General features: G+C 36.6%; 1 protein-coding gene and 1 long non-coding RNA gene across 2 annotated transcripts in view; both read right to left on the bottom strand.

Moving 5' to 3' along the window:
• The window catches only part of LOC127529612 (uncharacterized), a 356,389-nt gene that overhangs the window by 229,133 nt on the left and 104,925 nt on the right, over window positions 1–22,331 (bottom strand). The window lies entirely within an intron of this gene.
• Window positions 1–22,331, bottom strand: part of jakmip2 (janus kinase and microtubule interacting protein 2) — an 81,757-nt gene that overhangs the window by 34,147 nt on the left and 25,279 nt on the right. Inside the window, exons 7-10 of the mRNA XM_028812727.2 lie at window positions 20,195–20,335; window positions 19,955–20,011; window positions 14,537–14,659; window positions 13,762–13,890 (exon numbers count right to left, since the gene is read on the bottom strand). Of these exons, the coding sequence (XP_028668560.1) occupies window positions 13,762–13,890; window positions 14,537–14,659; window positions 19,955–20,011; window positions 20,195–20,335 (450 nt within the window). The remainder of the gene's footprint in view (window positions 1–13,761; window positions 13,891–14,536; window positions 14,660–19,954; window positions 20,012–20,194; window positions 20,336–22,331) is intronic.

Raw genomic sequence — 22,331 nt, 5'->3', positions numbered from 1 at the left:
TTATTTTCCAATAATATTACTATTGTTTTTCACCACTGGATGTTTTAAATTACTAGTCTGTACTGTGAAACTGTTGTAAGGAAATTTTTTTCTGTTGCTCCAAAATGTAATTAGTATACAAATATGTTCAATGCAAACAACTTCATTCATTTTAAGATACGTGGAAAAAAAGAAAAAAAGGAAAATGTAATAAAAGAATGTAACAGGATGCTTTCTTTAAAGCTTACGGTCATTATAAGTATTAGTGTGTGACTGGTTAGACCTGTGATGGACTGTGTTTCTGTCCACTGTTTATTCCAGATGCTGCCAGGATAGGCTCCAACACCATAAACCTTACCTGGATAAAATGTGTTTGACAAAGCCATGTTGATATATTACAAAAGAAAACATTCTCAGTTGCATTTACCGGAGAATAAGAATTCTCAAATAATTATTTCTAAAGTATTAAAATCTTCACCTTAATGACACTGATCATATTTTTGTAGACACATTTTTGAAAAGTATTTGCTACTGGGTGATGCTTCTTATCAAAAGGTGTAATGGTACTGGAGAGAAAAGTCTTCCTGGAGCACTTTTAGTGGGTATTTCGGGGAACTGTCCTCCTACAGCAACTGAAAATAAGGGCTGCATTTGCTAAAATGATTATTTTCTTCAGCATTTCGTACAGTTGATCAGTTTAACAATCTCAACTTCTGACTGCCTGTCTCATAACTTGCTGAGTTTTTTCATATTATGATTTGTTAAAGAAATTCTTCCCCCCAAAAATATATTTTTATATCCCACTTACCCCATGTAGTTTGCAGTGGTGGCTTAAGAAAAAAATTCAGTCTCATGTTTTCATGCAGCATGAGAGAAAATGGTTTATGATATAATGGAACGTAATAGTGACATGTTCTGTCAACAACAAAAGATGTGAAAAATGTCCATGGTAAAAAGGAAAATAATACTCATGTAACTCATGTTGCATAATCCACGTGTCCACTATTCATCGATAAGCTCAAGAAGTGCAAAACTAACGCATTTTTTGCTACACTATTATTAATACAGTACTTGCTTCTGGAAAACTCAGAGTACAAGATAAACAGGAAAGAGGCATTCCCATGATTCTATGCATTTGATTTGAAGATCCATCTCTCATTCATAGGTCAAGAGACTTATCTTCAATTCAAAAGCAAAGCATTATGGGAATGCATCATTCTGGTTTATCTTCAGATTTCTGTAAGTCAGTATTAATAAGATTTTAGGAGAAAATGTATGCCTTTTGCATGTTTTGAGCATACAAAATAGAAAAAGACATGTGGATTATGAAACACATGCTCTGCGAGAATTTTTTTCCCATGGATGTTTTCACATTGTCTGCCATTGGACTGTTTTATCTCAATCTGCATGAAAACAACAGGGAACAAATTCTTTCTCAATCACCACTACAAACTACATGGGGAAAGCAACTCATAAAAAAATTATTTTTGGATGGAGTATTCTTTTGGGCAATTTAACTAGGTAATGGACCTGGAAATAATTACAAATTGGATTACAATGTGATAAAAGGATAACATGATATAAAATGGATTCAGACACCTTCATTTTCTGTACATTTATTGTGTTGTAGACTTAATTTAAAATGGACAAATTTGCCATTTTTACCATCCAATCTAAATTCAATAACCCAGAGTGACAAAGTAAAAACATGTTTTCAGAAAGGTTTGCAAATTTATTAAAAATAAAAAAATCTCTTATTTATATAAATATTTAGAATCTTTACTATGGCACTCCAACTTGTGGTCAGGTTTACATTAATTGTCCTTGAGGTGTGCCCACAATTCGCAATGCATGTCAGGTCAAAAACCAAGCCATTAAGTCCGAGGAACTCTCTGTAGACTTCTGTGATAAAATTGTGCTGAAACATAGATCAGAACAAGGGTATAAAACCATTCCTAAAGCTTTCAGTGTTTCCAGGAGCACAGTGGCCTTTACTACAGCAATAGTCAACCAACCTAACAAACAAACAAGGCCAAGGGAGAAGCCCTTGGAGCTTAGAGGCCAGAAGGTTACTTCCCAGTCCTTAACCTTACTCAAAGCCTATATGGCTCTTAGGGGAACCTCAATGATGAAGTTGAACGACTCCGGCCGGTGACCCCATAACTAGAACCAAACCCCAGAAGAAAAGCATGAATGACAAGAGCCAAACAACATCGGCCAGTGGCTCCGTGGCCAAGACCAATATGCAGCTCAAAGCCCATAAGGCCAAAGGGCAGGCAGGGGAGCCAACAGGCTGATAACTCTAAGAACGCTATCCACTATCTGCACCCAGATATGGCCCACATAAGGATAGCACACAAGGCCAAGGAAGAAGCCCCCAGAGCTTACACACAAGGAAGCTACTTCCCAGAACCTAACCCTAACTCAAAGCCTACAGGGCCAGGGAAGTCTGGATGACGAGGATCAAGCATCACATCCCTAAAGCCTAACTCAACTCCAAAGCACACAAGGCCACCGGGGAGACTAGAGAAAGAGAGCAACAAGCCAATAACTTTAAGGGCCCTATCCTCCATCTATAATCAGATATGGCCCTTACAACAATACCAAAAACACCTGCCGGGATAAGGGGCAACGGATTCAGGTTTGGAAGGACAGTGCCTTCTCCCTTCCCAAAAGATCTCCTGTGTATTTCAGAGGAACTTTGGGAACTGAGTTTTATCTCGTAAAAATCTAACAGAGATCAAGTCCTTTGCTAAGATGGGAGAACCTGTTACAAAAACACCCATCTCAGCAGCACTCCATGAATCAGACAGATGCCACTCTCAAGTAAAAGGCATGTCACAGTCCTTTTGGAGTTTGTTAAACAGCAATTAAAGGAGTCTGAGAGGCATGAGGAAAAATATTTTTAATGTGCTGAGATTAAAATTGAACTCTTTAGGCATAACTCCAAGCACTATGTCTGGCAAAGATTAGCTGCTGCGCATCACTTGCCTAATACCATTCCTGCTTTGAAGCATGTACCATACACATGATATGGGATGCATCTCAGTGACAGGGACAGGGAGACTAGTCAAAACTGAGGGAAGGAATGATGCAGCCAAATACAAAGAGGTTCTTGAAGGAAACCTGCCCCAGAGTGCATGCCACTTCATACTGGGATGATGGTTCACCATTCAGCACAACAATGACTCAAAGGAAAGAGCCAAAAATATGATTGAGTGGTTTCAGGACAAGTATTTGACTATCCTTGAGTGGCCCAGCCAAAGCCCAGACTTAAACCCCATAGAACAACTGTGGAGAAACCTGAAGATGGCAGTTTACACAAGTTTCCCATCCAATCTAACGGAGATTGAGATAATCTGCCAGGAAGAATGGGATGAACTGTGCAAATCCAGGTGTGCAATGCTAATTGAGACTTACCCAAGAAGACTGAAAGCAGTAATTGTTACAAAGGCAGCTTCTACAAAAGTACTGAATTAAAGATGTGAATACTTACATAAATAAGAGATTTTTGATTTTTAATAATTCTGTAAACCTTTCTGAAAACATCAGTCATTTATACTACAGCTATAAACCTTGTACATGTAGCCAAAGCGGGTACAAGAAAGTTGCTACCACACTGTTGTTGCCAGCATATAATGTTGGAAAACAGAATAAGCCAATAACACCAATTTTGTTATTTTCAAACCCGTATTTGATATTTTATTACTTTTTTACCCTTATTCTACATGTTTTGCAAATTTTTACTTTTTTCTTCCTAACCCTACCAATTCGACGGACAAATATTAAAATTTACACTATCTATGGGAATGTATTTTGCAATGCATATAGAAATAAAAGGCATTGCCATTTCTTGCTTCAACAGATGGCGAATGACAAACATTAGCATTGCTTTTACAACAAAACATAGCAACTGGACAGATAAATTGATACACAAACTTGTCCTTTTATGTGCAAAAAATGAAGGAGTCTGAATAGTTTCTGAATCAACTGTACATGTCTACTTTGAATGGTTTGAGTTCATTGAAGAGCAAAAAGCTCTTCATTATGAGTAGATACTTTCTGTGGTAATATACTAATTATTGTTGATGTCGGTTCCAAGATATTTATACTCGGCCACTTCTTCTGTCTTCTCTTCAAGATCCCATAGAGGTGAACTTAATCAATCACTGTTTCCAAAAGTAAAATATGATATCTTACTTTTTTGTCAGTCACTGAAATATATAACCACCTTTCTCCCATACCACACTATTCACATCTGCATATTTGATAATGGAATAACTGTCACAATTCTGTTTAAGATCCTTAGTATAAAAACTAAAAAGCAAAGAAAACAGAACATAAACTTGAGTAGCCCTGCATTTGATGTAATTCCCAAAGAAAAGTATTATTGAAAAGTTGTGATGGTTCCTGGGGCTATTCTAATGTTTTTTTTCTAAAATCGTTTCCCTCCTAAACATTTTTCTATAAATGTTTTTGTCTTTCTGTTGCATTCGATAAAGTCATTCATTTTTTGCATCATGCACGTTGTCAAGGACTCTCAGCTGAGTATGTGTTATAATGTCCTTGTTAGAGGGCAACAAACTACTGTTGCTTTTCATCTGAAATATAAAACAAATAAAGAAAATAATCTTTGTTACGTATATCTAAATAGAATGTTTAATAAAAAGAACTTTGGGTTTTCAACTTCTGCCTGCCTCTGATTTGGAGTGTTAGTTTACTCCTAATACAGGCAGTTTGTCAGATTTTATTAGTTTATTGAGCTCATACAGTTCCTAGTCAGTGAATGTGGTTTATTGTTTTAATAAACACATTTTTCAGGTCACAATTATATGATAAAAAAATTATGAACTATAACTCTATAGTATTGAAAGGTAAGGAAAAATCCATATGCAGTATTTTGACTCAGCCTCTAGGGTTATGAAGAAAATACAAATATCATGAAAAAAACTGACTTCTTCTATACTTTTGTTTGCACAGTAAACAATAAATATCTGCAGATCACCAATGCTAAATTTCTACCACCACAGGAGGTGTAGCTGTGGGCAGAGAAAGCTCAGTAGTCTATATGCAGCGTACACACACACACACACACACACACTCACATATATATATACATATATATATATATATATATTAAAATAACATATGTTTTACTGCTTAGCTTACTACAGAAATAAAATCACCTGGGACTTTCACCTAAATAGACTTAAATCATTACTGCTTTATTACAGCAAGCTAAATTTTACAGTAAGCCAAAATTAATGAAAGAGCAAATCTGAAGGAAGATGATGTTGGTATTTTGCTACCCATATGAGTTTTATTTGCTAATATGTGCTGAGACAGGCCAAGGCTCCTGAAACCGCAGTTGGTTTTTGCCTGCTTGGCCCTATAGAGTTGCTGAGGATTGGGAATTATTCTGCCTATGAACAAAGGTTAGTCATTAAATATAACTGCTTGAAACTCAAATATATATATTGTGGCAGACCACCGGGGCCCTTACCCAGCCGAGACACTCCGAACATGGAAGGACCAGGGGAGAGAGTATTTTCAAGGCTGTTTCTCCCCTGGACCAGCAGAGGGCAGCCCCCTTGGCTTTCAATGGGGCAATGGGTCATAAGCATGGAAGCTCAACCCTGCTGGGGCCTGTGGCCACCATCAGGGGGTGCCTGGACACTTGCAGGGCCCTATTTGGCAGCATTTCCGCCACACCTGGAAGTGCTGCCAGAAGAAGCTCGTTGGGCACCTGGACTCCTTCTGGGTGCCCTATAAAAGGAGCCAGTCACCACCACTCATTGGCCTGAGTCGGGAGGACGTGGGCAAAGCTCGTGAGGAAAAGTGGAGGTGGAAGGACTGGCTGAGAGAAAGAGCTGTGAATTGTCTGTGAACTTTACTGTGCTTTATGTACTGTACTGTGGGTAGCAGAGAAAAGTGCTCCCCAACTGTGAAAAAACTGCATGCTGTATGGCAAATACTGTCCTGCTTGTCTGTGTCAGGGTTAGGGAGGCTGTATGTGCCCTGTGGCATCACTATATATATATATACTGTATATATATATATATATATATATATATATATATATATATATATATATATTCACACTAAATATACAGTATTACCCTATGGAAATTCAAACTCACTTAATTACAAAGTCATTCACTGATGTCCAAATGTTTCCTCCTTCTATAAAAAGAGGCATACATTTGTAAGAAATGCTAAAACAACATCAAAATACAAGGTGTTCTAACCAAAATTATTTAATGGACCAAATGGTCTTTTCTGATTAGCAAAATAAATTAAAATAGCTGCATTTGGTCTTCGGAACAAAAAACAACCCGAAGACTCCCTAGCAGTTTTACTATATTCGTGAACTTTATTTGTGAAGAATTATCCAGTGCAGAGGATGTGGACCCACCTGCGCTTCATGCCCCACTGCCTTTTGTAAGAAGACACTGGCAATGCCATATCGTAGCTGTATGAATCCTATTAATCTTAATCTTAAAAAAAATACCTCCAGACTGACAATGTTTTTCGTGAAAACTCCAAGCCTTGCCCTCCATTGCCACAGTGTTTCACTTGTACGTTGTTGAGCCACAACTTTTGCTTCATTTCGACATTTTGTCTCTTCATTTGTGTCATTAGCATCATTTTCGTTGTTGCACATTGCCGTTTGCTTTCACAGTGAGAAGTGACGTGCAGTTAAAAAAAAAGTTAAAAGTGCATGCATGCACCATCGAGTGGATGTGGTTGAGTGTGAGCAGTGCGGACTGCTCCATACGCACACAGGTCTTTCATTTATATATGTCTAATTGGTGTTAAATAGTAGACTACAGCAAGCACTTTTGTGCCATTTCTACTACGTGTAAAAACTCATCATGACCAGTGGCTAAAAGGCTTTTACCCTGTTTTGATATCTTATGGTTACTGTAAGTAACCAAACAAGCTGCATAGAAAGAAGAAGCTGATTACCCGCTACTCAAATTAAAACAGTAATGTATTGTACCACAGACTTGCCTATTAAAAACAGATTAGTTTGAGACAACCTAAAACATATCTGTTGTTGAAACATCCAGACCTATTAAACTCAAAAATGGCTTCAAACTACAAAAGCAGGCCTAAATACTCCATGTAGGTCTTGAAATACAGAGAAAGAAAGGTCTTAAAAACAAGTTTCGTGGCCTACACACTCAAAAGTCTATACAATTCAAAATGGAAGTCACCCAAATAACAAAGCATATTTTCTAATAACAATCACACAGTTTTTGCAAAAGAATATTTGCAACCCAAACAAGAAACAAAAATGGTGTGACCAAATATTCCTTTCCCTAATCTCACTAAAAGTTTACAAAGATTTATTGAAGATATGCACACAGCTAGTTTAAATGCCAAGTCACAACAGGTGTGGCACTGAGGTTTCACATCGAGCACAAATGCGAATATCGGCAGAGTTTCTTTGTAGCCTTTGTCGATTTTCGTAAAGCCTTCGACTCAGCTGATTGAGCTGCGCTGTGGGATATCCTGAGTCTGTGAGAGATTTCCTCAAAGTTGATAAAAATCTTGGCTAGTCTGTACATTGGTACTGTGAGTGCTGTGCAGATTGACAGCAGAACCTCTGCATTTTTCCCAGCTGATTGTGGAGGTCGTCAGGGGTGTTTTCTTGTTCCAACTCTGTTAAATGCTTGCATGGACTGAGTGTAGGGCAGGGTTGTGGGGCATCTGTTGGTAAAGAAAGATTCACTGATCTTAACTTTGCCGACAATGCTGTGACCTTCGCAGAGTCAATGGAGGCTCTGATGGGGGCTCTCAAAGGACTGAGGAAGGAGTCTGAGTTACTGGGATTGCAAGTGTCCTGGATAAAAACCAAGATCCAGGCTTATAATGACCTCTTGGGCATAGCCATCGGCAGTGTGTCTGTTCGTCAAGAGTTTACTTACCTTGGCAGCGACATTCATCTCTCTGGTGACGCTTCCGATGAAGTCAATAGAGAGCATGTGGTGTCATGAGGTCGCTGGAAAGGGGTGTGTGGCACTCCTGATATTTGTGGAAAAGGACGAAGGTCCAAGTCTGTAGAGTCCTGGTGCTTCCTGTTTTGCTATATGGTTGCGAGACACGGACGCTATCTAATGACCTGAGACAAAGACTGGGCTCCTTCGGTACTGTGTCTCTTCAAAGAATCCTTGGGTACCACTGATTTGACTTTGTGTCAAATGAGCGATTGCTCATAGAGTCCCAAATAAGGCACATACCTGCATTGTGAGGGAGCGTCAGTTACAGCATTATGGCCCTGTGGTGCGACTCTCCAAGCATCATCTGGCTCACAGCATTCCACATTGCTGAGGATCCACGCAGCTGGACCAGGCCAAGGGGACACCCACGTAACACCTGGCTGCTGCAGATAGATGGTGAGACTGGACCGCGTGCCAGCCTGGGGAGTTGCCAACCGGGATCCCAAGCTGTTTCGCCATATGGTGCAGCAACGTGCTGTACCAGTGCATGCTCTCCAACCTGACCTGACCTGACCTGACTGGATGTCAGCGTATGCCAATATCCATTAAAAACTGGTTCAGACTTATAATTGTTTAATTTCTGTGTGAATACCTATATTTCCTGAGTAAAGGGTGCCAGCCAAATGAGAGTGTATGTCCTTGATCTTTTGGCAAGCAGGTGACCTGAGGCTACCCTTTAATAGGTTGCTTTCAAATTTTTCTGGCAATACACCTCTCTACACCCTGGACACTCCCACATTTATTGGCAGTAAATTAGTGCTGTTTTAGTTTTTTTTTAAATTTAATGTGATTGGCCAATCATCAACACACTATTTTAAGTTCACGTCAATGGTTCACAGCTCTCACCCTTCATTAATGCAACTACAGATGAGTGAGTGTGACTTTACAGAGATGGCAGCTTCAAGTGAAACTTCAGAAATCAAAGAAAATTTTGTGATTTCTTTAATGAAATACCCTTCATAAATCATTCACTTGAAGAAAAAAAGAAGTTAAAGGAGTTTGGACTGGACCCACCTGACTTAAGAATTCAACAGCAGGCAAGTGATCGAGGTCAAGCTTATACAGGGAATTTTTCAGCTCTTTATATGACAAACCGAGATAGCTTACTTGATGTAGTATAAGTAATGTCTTTTTATTGCTTTTCCTGTTTGGTGTTTCAAGGTGTCGAAGCATTGTGGACAACGACGGGGGAGTATGAGATGTAAAATATCTTTCTGAAAAATGCAAGCGGCATGAAAGTAGCCGCAGTAATCTATAGCAGTGTTTTTCAACCAGTATACCGCAGAACAATGGTGCGCCGTAAGAGCTACCTATGTGCGCCATGGAAATAATAATGTAGCACTACTTGGGTCTGAATTTGAGAGGGCCAAGCTACATAGGTGGTCAACGCCTGCCTGAGGAGGACTGGTGTATCTGGAGAAGCTGGGATAAAAGCAGCTCCGTGATCACTATGCTGTAGATATAGCACTTCGAGCAATTCAAACACATCTCCAGGCTGCTAGAGTAAATTTGCCCTGGGTGTGTGATTGCCAGAAAGCCTCACAGCACTGGTAGACAGTGGGCATACAAGTTGCCTGTGAGGCTATAGGGACGGGCAAAAGGGTGAAACAGCTTGGAGATGCCACCAAAGAGCTGCTTTTTTACTGGCTTTTCTGATAGTCCCTCTCCTTTAGGCAGCTGAACAACTGTATGGGATATATATGTGTTTGTGGTTAATAACATAGTGCTGTGTCTTGGGATGATTTTGGTTACAAAAAATGTGCCACTACAGAAAAAAAATGTTGGGAAGCACTGATCTAGACAATAGTATGAGGCTAATTTTTTGGCATGCTTAGTGAAATGACTCAATTTAATCACAAAGTAATTGAGAAATTTTCAGTCCTGAAGAAACAGAGGGCAAAATTTATGCTCAAGGAAATGTAGGTATCCTTATAGTAAAGGTAGAACAAAATTTAGGTTGGACTTGTCCTGTAGGTGTAGTGCAAGACAGGTTGGGGGGAAAGATAAGTTGTAAATGTAGGGGTCTGTGGATCTTAGAATATGAATTTGTGCCCAAGTGAGGTAGCCTTGCAAACTTGCATAGGACTAAGCAAACTGCCAGCAAGTATAGTATAAAATTAGGATGAGAATGACATTATGGGTGTGGTAAATGATAAACTGGAATACACAACTTCATGAATTGTATGATCAATGTGGATTTATGAAATTCAGTGGAAATGGCTAAGGACTGGGCACTCTATTAGGAGAGGCAGAATAAGATTTGGATTGGGCTTATGCTATGGATGTGTTATAGGAAAGACAGAAGTTCATGTTATTGAAAAATTACAGAGGTGGGGGTGTAGACATTATGGTGTGGGTTTTGGCAGAATGAGAAACTAGGCAAGTTGGCAGAAGACTGGGCAATTTAGAGACAGGTGTAGTGTAGTGTAGGGGCAGATGCACCTGTTCATTTCCACATCTATAGGGCAAGTTATGGGAAGAATAAGAGGACTGTAGCTGTCATGGACTGAAGGTTTGGAGCACAGCAGAAATGGGAAAGATGGCATCAGATTGGGCAGCATGGTGGAAATGGTATACAGTAATCCCTCCTCCATCGCGGGGGTTGCGTTCCAGAGCCACCCGCGAAATAGGAAAATCCGCGAAGTAGAAACCATATGTTTATATGGTTATTTTTAGAATGTCATGCTTGGGTCACAGATTTGCGCAGAAACACAGGAGGTTGTAGAGAGACAGGAACGTTATTCAAACACTGCAAGCAAACATTTGTCTCTTTTTCAAAAGTTTAAACTGTGAGAACAAAGCAAGCAGTCAAAAAAAAAATCAATAGGGCTTTTTGGCTTTTAAGTATGCGAAGCACCGCCGGTACAAAGCTGTTGAAGGCGGCAGCTCACACCCCCTCTGTCAGGAGCAGGGAGAGAGAGAGAGAGAGCTACAGAAAAACAAAGTCAAAAATCAATACGTGCCCTTTGAGCTTTTAAGTATGCGAAGCACTGTGCAGCATGTCCTTCAGGAAGCAGCTGCACACAGCCCCCCTGCTCACACCCCCCTACGTCAGCGCAAGAGAGAGAGAGAGAGAGAGAGAGAGAGAGAGAGAGAAAGTAAGTTGGGTAGCTTCTCAGCCATCTGCCAATAGCGTCCCTTGTATGAAATCAACTGGGCAAACCAACTGAGGAAGCATGTACCAGAAATTAAAAGACCCATTGTCCGCAGAAACCCGCGAAGCAGCGAAAAATCCGCGATATATATTTAAATATGCTTACATATAAAATCCGCGATGGAGTGAAGCCGCGAAAGGCGACGCGCGATATAGCGAGGGATCACTGTAATACATTTTAGCTTGGATTTGAAATATGGGTTTGGTATTGGACAGGCCAAGATGTGCATTGATACTCTGATGAGGACCATGAGAGCATGTTGAATGACTAGATAGAGGTGTGAAAGGCACTATTTAATAGTTGTGAAAGGCACTATATAATAGATAGATAGATAGATAGATAGATAGATAGATAGATAGATAGATAGATAGATAGATAGATAGATAGATGTGAAAGGCACTATATGATAAGTGCTGCTTCAGTTTTTCCCCAAAACTGCGCCCCACCCAATTGTTTTCACTTGCTGCCACTGCAAATAGCATTGATTCAATATTTACTTAAAATAAATTGTGCTTAAAATACACCCTTCAAGATTCTATATCATTGTAGTTACACAGCAAACATATCCTCATCCATTTATAAGTGAGCTAGATGCAGGTATGTTTTCTGAGTATTCATTTTACTGCAAAAAAGAAAATGATTCACATTTTAATACTCAAATGTATTTAAGTTTTTTGACAAAAGAAATTGAAAAGAAAGCCCAGGAAACTAAAAATAATTATTTTTACAAACACTTTGTGTGGGCGGCACGGTGGCGCAGTGGTAGCGCTGCTGCCTCGCAGTTAGGAGACCTGGGTTCGCTTCCCGGGTCCTCCTTGCGTGGAGTTTGCATGTTCTCCCCATGTCTGCGTGGGTTTCCTCCCACAGTCCAAAGACATGCAGGTTAGGTGGATTGGCGATTCTAAATTGGCCTTAGTGTGTGCTTGGTGTGTTTGTGTGTGACCTGCAGTGGGTTGGCACCCTGCCCAGGCTTGTTTCCTGCCCTGTGTTGGCTGGGATTGGCTCCAGCAGACCCCTGTGTTTGGATTCAGCGGGTTAGAAAATGGATGGATGGAACACTTTGTGTGCTGCTTTAGCAATGGGCCTATCAATGAACAGCATATGAGACAGGACACATTGTAGTAATGGGTACAAAAGAAGAAAATGCAAAGTCAAAACTCATTTAAATTTTGGAGTACTCATGTCTAAGGAGGACAAGCACCAAAATCCATCAATGTGCGGAAAGATCTTTTATTTGTAAAACTAGACATTGCCTAGTAATGCAGCTGTAAGCATTTTTGAACACATGAGGAATGCAAGGTTAGTGAAAATGTTCTGAAGAACTTTAACAGTTAACAACTTAACTCTGAATTGTTGCTGGAACATACAGTACATCTGCTCAGTACTCTCTAGTTCATTACTATTTCCTTAAATACATTTTGGATTTGGGCGTTACAGAGGAAAGTTTCAATATTTGGTCCTGTCCCAGTGTCTTAAGTCTCTAAGCCTGACAGAAGTTTAAAAACAAAAACAGTATAATAATAACAATGCATTGTTGTATTCTATAACACTTTATTTTTCTATCCTCTTTGATAATGCAGTAGCACTTTTAGTCAATGTTGAAAGCCATGAATAGCATCTTCCAGAACCTATGGGGAGGAAGGGAAAGAAGCTCCCTTTGTTCTGTTCTGCAATTGGAAACCCACTCACATATTTGGTTAGGCACTCTCAGCATTACTAGAGAAATATATTTCTATAATGGATAGGCACTACATTTGTGCTGTCTAACATTTAGGCAATTTTCTTTGTTCTTAATGACGAAGACTAGTATAGTATAATCACTATCTTCACGTTTGTCACTTCATCCCTTTAAATATGTTATTTTATACTATTGTTTTAAATTAAGTACAAATTTACAAATATCTGCTCTTATACTTGGTCACTCATACTTGATTTTAATAATAAATGTGCAGGTTTGTGTCATATTACATTCTTTTAAAGCAGCAGATCATTTTAGGTTGTGGAATAAATTAACATTTATTTTCAGGATGTGGTCTGGGTTTGATTGTACTTTTGCAGCTATGGGTCTGGTGTGGTTTCTTAAAAAGACACCATCACAAGACACCAGTTTACTGGAATACAAAAAATGACTTTGTTCAACATACTTAGTTGACTCATTACTAACAAGTCTTTTTCATCATTATTTAAATACATAAAATAGGGGTTGTTTTCTCTGTTTACTGTAAAGTTATAACTGATGGGATAGGCTATTTTATTTCTGTTCATCCAACCAACCATAACATACAAATCAATGACTGATTATAAATTGTCCATCAAAATATTTTTTTCTAAAATATAACACCTTGGTACCAAAATATTTCAATAAAAGTCTAAAGACTTCAAAATTCGGCATTAATATTTAACTTTCTACATAACAATTTCACAAAGTTCTCACAACAGCATTACTGGTTCAATGACATCCGAGAAAGAGTGCAAGCAATATGATGCCCTGCATGGTCACATTTTATATACTTTAATTCTTATTACATTTATTTCAGAATTTAGATAGATACACTATACAATAAAATATCTAACTGATATTGTGCTGTCTAACATTTAGGCAATTTTCTTTGTTCTTTTACCTTAGCTTCTCTTTCTGCATCTAGGATTCCACCAGTTTGCTCCTGAAGTAGGGCGTAAGCTCTCTGAAGTGCTTGATATTCTCTTGTCAACTGACGAAAGCGTAGTTCAGACTCCTCCGCAGCCAGGTTCTTTGGTAAAAATACATGTGTAAAAATTTGGTGTATGTACAACATGCATATAACAGGTATGTCATTTTCTGTTTATAACAAATTCACAATATAGATTGCTTTCCAGTAAAGGTCTAAGCGTGCTGTAATATAGTGGTATAGTGACTAAACTTATATATGATGGGAATGGCTACCATTATGTTAAAATGAAATTTTATGCTGTAAATTTACATACCATTTATAGATATGTAGGTTAGAGAAACCAAAAATAACAAGTGACTGTCAAAAGTAATACTATTTGCATTCCACCCTGCTTCTTAAAAATACAGAAAGGTCAAAATAAATACTGTATTGAACAAATACAGTAACTTCTTTTATCTTGAATGTGTCTATTTGCCTCTTCACAAAGCTAATGTGATTCTCTATCCTTCTCTGCTTTCTCTCTATACTCATCTTGCATGTCAGTTAGCCTATTCTTCCAACATTACACTTTAGAGCCTTCTTTCATAATAACCTTTCTTTAAAAAATATGGCTCTTTTATCCCTGGGCATGAAGCAATTCTTACAGAAAATGCATACAGCTAATTTACACTTTGTTTTCAAAAGTAGAAACATCTGCAGGGCAGGCTTATGATGCACGATGGTTATTTGTTTAAATTCATCTTACTTCATCCAAGTCCTCATCTGGAGTTGCTGGTGTTCGATCTGTCCTGAATGAAGCCAGTGATGATGTCTCAGAATCCATGGATTCTTCATCATACCCAAAGAAAGTATCTACTACAATATGTCTCTTTAACAAGGAAAAAAATAAATATTATCCATTTGCTATGTATTTTTGTTGGACCACTAATAATAATTCTTTGCATTTATATAACGCTTTTCTCACTACTCAAGGGCCCAACAGAACAGAGTCCCTGTGGGCATTTACGGGATTCGAACCGGCAACCTTCCAATTGCCAGTGTAGATCCCTAGCCTCAGAGCCACCACTAATCATCTCATTAGACAGCCTTAATATTTACCTAGATTACTACTAAATACTTTATAAACACAGCAGTTTAGACAAAATAATTTATAAGTGAGGAAGTTATACCTTAAATATTCTCTGTAAACTTATAGCAATTATCTAAAAGCATTCTTTAAAAATTCAGAATCAGAGGGAAAGCTCATTTAGAACCAATGGAGTGAACTGCTTTACTTATAATATTATAGACAAACTTTAACCAGCATATAAATAAAGTATTAGTTAAAAAGGTGTTTTTTTACATTAAAGAAAGTAAGTTACGATGTTTAAGTCAAAATTAATTTTGTAAGTATTTCCACATACTCTAACAAAAGTCATCTGTTCATTGCCACTTGAGAGAAGAAGCAGATCAAGAAGTTACACAGACTGTTCTTGTCTCTTAACAAGGGCTTTCAGTAAGTGTGACTTTGTAAGTCTTGACAAGACACTGCCCTTTGTTTCCATAAATTATGTATGTAAGTGTAAGGCAAGGCAGAACATTCGTGGATTTTAAAAATGAAATCCACATTTGAAAAAATCAGTCTTATTTAGAATTGTGAAAAGTTCAGTATCAGATAAAATTAAGATATTGTTTGTTGAAAAACTACTACAGCTGTTTTTACATTCTTTTTGAGATTTTCAGAACCAAATCTCAAATTAATGCAAAGTATTTAAAGTACTTTTTAGTAGGGTACTGAAAAACAGTGAACTACCATTCCCAGGTATATTAATATATGAAGATCACAGGAGTAATCGGCCAACCATTACCTTATATAAGACCATTTATACACGGCACTCTAAAAAGGATAATTTTTTTTGTTTTTCACTATACAGTATTATAATCTTTTTGCTTCCTTAGCATAACTGCTCATGTACTATGTTTTCTATTTTATGTTACACAAAACAACTTTACATACAATATAATTTTATTTAGTGTTGCACTTAGCTGAGCTTATTTAAGCATGATTAGGCTTGGTGCATTAGCCCATCTCAAGAGTTACCTATGCAAACCTAATTTAAACTCACAAATTCACCAACTCCATAAAGTGAAAGGGCCAGGATTTGAACACAAGTACCTGCTGCTACAAAGCTGCATTGCTAATCTATTAGTGTGGCACTACATATTGAGAAAAAAACAGCTATAAATATTTATTTAATTTTTTAAAAATTTCAAATGATAAAAAAATCAAATTAAAATTAAAATAATAAAACTTTCTGAAACAAACTTAATGCAATTTAAGGTTGTGGAGGGCCACAATCTATCCTAGCAGCACTGGGCACAATGCAGGAATAAGCCCTGGACAGGACACTAGTCTACTGCAGGGTCCATTCATACACACACCTATACAAAGGTCAATTTTGAACTACCATTTAATTTGGCCTGCATTTCCTTGGTAATAAGATAGGAAAACCTGAAATACCACTCACAAAGGCATGGAGAGAATGTGTAAATTCCACATGAAACCCACAATGTTAAATCCATGAGGCAACAATTGTAACCACTCTCCCAATCTTTTATATTAATGGGGGCTTCACAGAAGAATAAACAGGTTGTCTAAATGACTGGTTTTCATTAAAATAATAATGAAGGTGTTTCCTCCCACATGGATGGATAATAATGAAGGTAAATAAATAATTTATCTGATTTTTGATGTAGTAATAAGGTGAAAATAAACCATTTCCAAAGTGGGCTAGGTCATCAGTCATAGATTCTGGCATCCAAAAGGAAGGTGTTTCTTGGACCTTACAGCTGCAGAGCTTCCTATATCATAATCTGATAGGTTTAACCTCCTTAGTGTTGCACTTCATTCCAAAAAAACGTGTAAAAAGCATTTTTATTAAATCTCAAAAGTATAATAATGATACACATAATAATAGTAATGATAAGTAAAAATAATAATATAAAATGAATAATAATAACAAAAATAATAATAACAGTAATAATAATACTACTAATGATGCCAAAAATGTATATAATTTCAAAATGAGTCCTTTGTGTCATAAATCTTAAAGCAAGGTGAAAGACACAATCCACAGTTGGGACAATAATAGCATGTTTCTTTTTGGATTTTCTTTTTAGATTTATCAGTTTTTGAACAGCGCACTGCACAGGTACGAGTTGGATTCTGTTTTTTTTTCTGTTGGAAGTACATAATCAATGTCTACCAATAAGACATTCTGGATTGATAAGCAACATGCTGGGTCGACAGCGTGTCTTTAGTGGTAGTGTGGATGGTGGATGTGCAGCAATGATTTGTTCTACAAGCTGGCATGTAAAGTTTGCATGAGATACAGTTTTGCCAGCTTTTTGTTTATATAACACAAATGCATTCCAAATGCACTGCTCCACCAGAAGACAAAATATTTTTTTGTAGTATTTGTTTTGTTGCCTCGGGATAGAAAGTCAATTCTTAATCTGGACGATCTACGCCACCCATCATGCTATTGTAGTCAACCAAAGCACAAGGCTTCTTAACCTGCTTGTTGCCTTTTGCATGTACAGTGATTGTAGCTGCATTATGTTCAATGCTAAGAAGACAAAACCTTTCTTGTCTTTCCATTCAGTGCAAGCACTTTACCCTTTTGTCAAGCTATTAAAACACCTTGCTGTAATTTAACTCTGGCAAAGTCTTCAGGCATGCCACAACGGTTAGGACACACTGTTCCATATGTGTCAATCGTTCTTTGCAGCAAGATGTCAAATAACTCTGGCAAAATATAAAAATTGTCCACAATTACACAGTAACATTGATCCAGAAGAGCGTCTATCAAAGTCGGCACTGATGATGTAGCAATACTGTACTGAATATGATTCGCATCAAACACTGTCCCTTTCCCTGTGTGCAGAACCGAATTCCAAATATATCCCATTTTAGATTCACAAAGCTTGTAAAGCTTTATGCCAAATCTTGCTCTTTTTAACGCAATGTACTGTATCCATGACAGTCTGCCCTTATAAGCCATTAGACTTTCATCGATTCTGTCATTGCGGACCGGAATGTAAATGTTCCGAAATTTTACTACAATTGCCTGGTATATCTCATAAAGTTTCTTTACTTTGGGTGCTGGATGGGTATTCTTATCAAAGTCTCGATGGTTGGTAAAGTGCAGATATTTCATAAATAGTAAAAACCTACACTCAGAGATAATTTCTCCAAAGAATGGCAGCACTGACAGCACTTTTGTAGCCCAAATGATTCTCAGATCTAATGCTTATGCAAGACGCATCTGTACAGTTGCCCAAGTAATACTCGGGACTAACAATTTTAGCATGTTTTCACAGCCTAAGTAATGCTCAGGTCTAACGCTAAGTAGGTTAAAGGTGCTACAGTGTCTAACTCAAAACCAAATATTGGATTTCTAGCTGGGGTTCATTCATTTTGTGTGATGTTCTTCGGTTTTCTTTTTCAGGGTCTAAAGACATGTAATAATAATAAAATAAATTTTATTTATATTACATGTATCAGGTTTATTAATAAAACAAGTTTCAGAATGTGTATGTGTCTGTTTATGTGTACCCAGATATGTACTTTCCTCCTGGTTACTGCTTTTCAGTCTGATGAATGGAGCATCTTTCAAAGTCCTAAATCAGCAAAGTCAGCAATGTCAAAGTGAAAAGTAAGTTTGCAGTTTGGATTTAGTAGGTTATTTTTATTTTAGTGCCAAAGCAATGAAACTGTATGTATCTCAAAAAGATTCTCATTACCAATATTTATTTTCTTTATTCTACAGCCTTTGTTGTTAAACCTTTAATGTTTAAAGTGGAGGTATTTTAGAGTTTCAACAAAATCTTAATCTAAATTCTAAGCTAGTATCAGTGCTATTTATTTTACCAAATCAAATATCAGTGGCAAGAGCATGGTTATGTTGCCATTTCATATTGCTAATCCATCTCGTACATTTTAAACTTTTGATAGCATGAACAGTTGCTACAAATTATTTGTTTAAGGTTCATCCAACCAAATACAGACATATTTTTGAGCTGCATTAAAAAAATTCATATCTACACTATCAAGTAAATGATTAGTTCTTCTTAGCTCTTATAGCAAGAGTTTTACAGACTTTTTGTAACTTTTGCAACATTACCTATGCTTGCAACTGTTCTCTTGAATATAAAATGTTTTGCTGTCTCACTTTTACACTATCATTAAGATAAAATTAATCCATATGGCATAGCAGCATTGCGAATAAAGAAGGACTTTTGCCTTTTGTCAAAATAAGCAAGGAGTGTAATGAGAACACATTTGCTCCTGCATGCTGGTTCTGCCAGTTCTTATATGAAAGTACTGTATATAATTTTGTCAACAAAAAGGAATTAATTTGAAATTTACACTTCAACAAGTACAAACTAACCTACACAAAGCCATGAGCTGTTTTTAGATATTGTGTTAGAACTTCTTCAATCTATAGACTAATGCAGCAGTTGTAAAAGTAGAGTCTGCAGAAGAGTGCTGACATACATATTACACATACTCTTGCTGATAGACCATGATACAGAGAGCTATGGAACAAAAGGATGTAAGGATTTAATCTTTATATTAGACTCTCAGAACATGGGTTTATATTATGGACTGCCCAAAAAGGGCATAGGAGGCCATTTGACCTAGGTCACGTGAAATGTGACTCTAGTTTTAATATTAATCGGTTTACATTAAACAACATAATTTTATGTTGATCAGTTTGATTTTTTCTCTAATGTATTTTCAACCTAATTTTTGTGTTCATGCACCATATGTAAATGATGAAGATGTAGTCATGCCCATTAAAGACTACAAGTTACTTACAGCAATATAAAAACAGCTACAATAGGATGACTGTATCATTTTCAGACGAAGACAAGTATAAATAATATGGCTCCAGGCGCTCCTTAACATAATTTTGTTCATTATAAACTAATGATGTGTATCCAAGAGGCTGCATCAGTCCCACTGTATGTCCCACACAGTGAAAACACCCTTCTGGTGATCAGAAGCTACTTCAGATGTGCTTTACACCTTCTACAGACTCTGTAAACATAATTCTCCTTTATAGCTATATGAAAAAAATTATAAAATAACTCTGTATTTGATAAAGCCTATGCTTACCTTGATGGGTTTGGAACTTCGTTTATGTCTTTTTCTGCGAAGTAATTTTTCTCTGTCCTAAATATTATGAAAATATATTAATAATTATAATAAACAGTAATAATATTACTATTAATAATATTTAATAATAATAATAAATATAACTAAAATTAACAGTTCAATAAGTAAAATTACCGTATTATAAACAGTACTAATAAAAATCATATAATAAAAGTATATATTTATTAACTTTACACTCACCCTTGTTAAGTCATCTATCATGTTTTGTTGCTCCAGAACCTGAAGCTTTAAAAATTCTATTTCCTGCTCCTCATGCGCTTGATCCAGATCATTCAAAGACTTAAGCTTCTTCAAAGGAGGGTGGGAACTGATCTTCTCTTTCTGGAAATAAGAATTTCAACATTTGAATACCTCATCACCTACCACTGCAGCCAGTGAGTAAAAACTAATTTTGTAACTGGTCAGATTATAACAGTTTTTCTGTACAATGTAAAAAGGCATCAAGATAAGAGAAACAGGAAGTAGTGACAGTAACAAAAACAATTACGAAAGAAGTGAACAATCATTAAAACATGAGAAACTCTTGGAAAAGGAAATTTAACACAAACTAGGGTAACGTATTGCATGCAGGTATCTAGAGCATACTATATAAATAAAAGATGGATTTTTTTATTTTTTTACTAAGAAGATAACAAGGAAATAATTTAGCGTTAATTGCACACACAGAATTTGATGGTGTCATAGGAAAGTATTAATATCATGTGTTTTGTGGAATTGGCAAAACTGCCTTAGTAATAAAACATACTCAATCTTTAAAACAGTTATATAACAGCCTTACTTTGCAATATCAATTTTGGCACTGGAAAGAGAGACATGGTTATAGACATTGTTTAAAATAGGAGTGGTCTTTTCGAAAAGGTATTCTTCAAACATCCCTTTATCCAATTAATATGCAGACAATATACGCCTATTCTAGTTTGAACACCTGGATAGAGTGTCTGTCAACTGTGGTTTACACTCATGTACTTATCTATACTCGGATCAAGTTATTGTCACCAATTAACACACATCATCTAAAGCTTTGGGATATGGGAGAAAGCTCCACACAGACACTGGACAACAGCACTAGATACTATGTCACCCTTCTGCAAAAACATAAAATAGATGTACATTTCAAGAATACCTAAGAAAAGAAGTCCCAGTTAATGGGATTTGACAGAAATCAGTTTAATGTTTGATTTCCATGTGTGAAATAAATTAACTTCTTTTCATATAAGTACAGTACATAAAAATAGCTTAATAGACTAAAATGGCCAAAAAAGGATGAAAATTTTATATGTCAGAATTCTATTTATTTTGGGGTATCTTTAGAAAAGCTTTTTATACAATAAATGAAGTATCCAGGTAGTATAAAGTATTCCACACTATTAATTAGACCATTACAAAGACATCAACATTTGCAGTAAATCTCTAACATTTAACGTCATGGGGACAAAGATAGATAGATAGATACTTTATTAATCCCAATGGGTGTTAGTACATCTATTTTTCTATAAGTTATGTGTGACTCTCAGGATTACAGGTTAATACTTTTAGAGATTTGTTTTTTGGCTTCATCTTTATCACGCAAATGCTACAGCTGACTTTTTATGATTTTACAGTTTGTAGTTGGTACTGATCCTTGGTTTAAAGAAACTTTTTAATTCATTTATTTTCAAAGTGAACATATTTTTCATAAATACAGCATACATTCATCTGAAAAACACTGTATCAAGTGAAGCTGAATTTACAAATTAGAAAAAAATGCCGTCCCAGCAACTTTCAATTGCAGCCAATGGGACACTTGAAGAAATGTGCAACAAGAGACCTTATAATGTATAAATACCTCTTTTCTTAAGGCATGTTTCCGGAGCAAACTAAAGTATGTCCTATTCATAAAATAATAACTTCATAAATAATTATCATTAATCATAATAATCATCAATCAAAAATCAAAAATTCAATAGTTATGTTTTAAGTTAAGTTCTTTTGTGATTTCCATGCCTGCGGGACTGAATGGCTATTTGAAACAAACTCACGGAACATTCTGGAAATCAAAATGTCAATAAATGACATAGAATTTGAAAAGCAAAAAATATTTTTATGATCAAAACAAAAATTCTGTTACAACATAAATTAATTGGACTCCAAGGTACATGCCCATATGTTACTATGCATTTCAGTCTAATCTTGCTGTGCTACTTTCATTATTTTTGTTCACTGTTTCCATCACAGTAAAATTGATTTTACTGTCATATCCACAAATATACCAGTCATAAATCACTTGACAAAGAACTGTTAATTGTCCACTTGTTAACACTGTACTAGATATAACTGC

The sequence above is a fragment of the Erpetoichthys calabaricus genome, chromosome 11 (assembly GCF_900747795.2).
Source record: "Erpetoichthys calabaricus chromosome 11, fErpCal1.3, whole genome shotgun sequence".
Lineage (NCBI taxonomy): Eukaryota > Metazoa > Chordata > Cladistia > Polypteriformes > Polypteridae > Erpetoichthys > Erpetoichthys calabaricus.
Note: the sequence above shows the minus strand (reverse complement) of the source record. Positions and strands in the feature narration are given on the sequence as shown.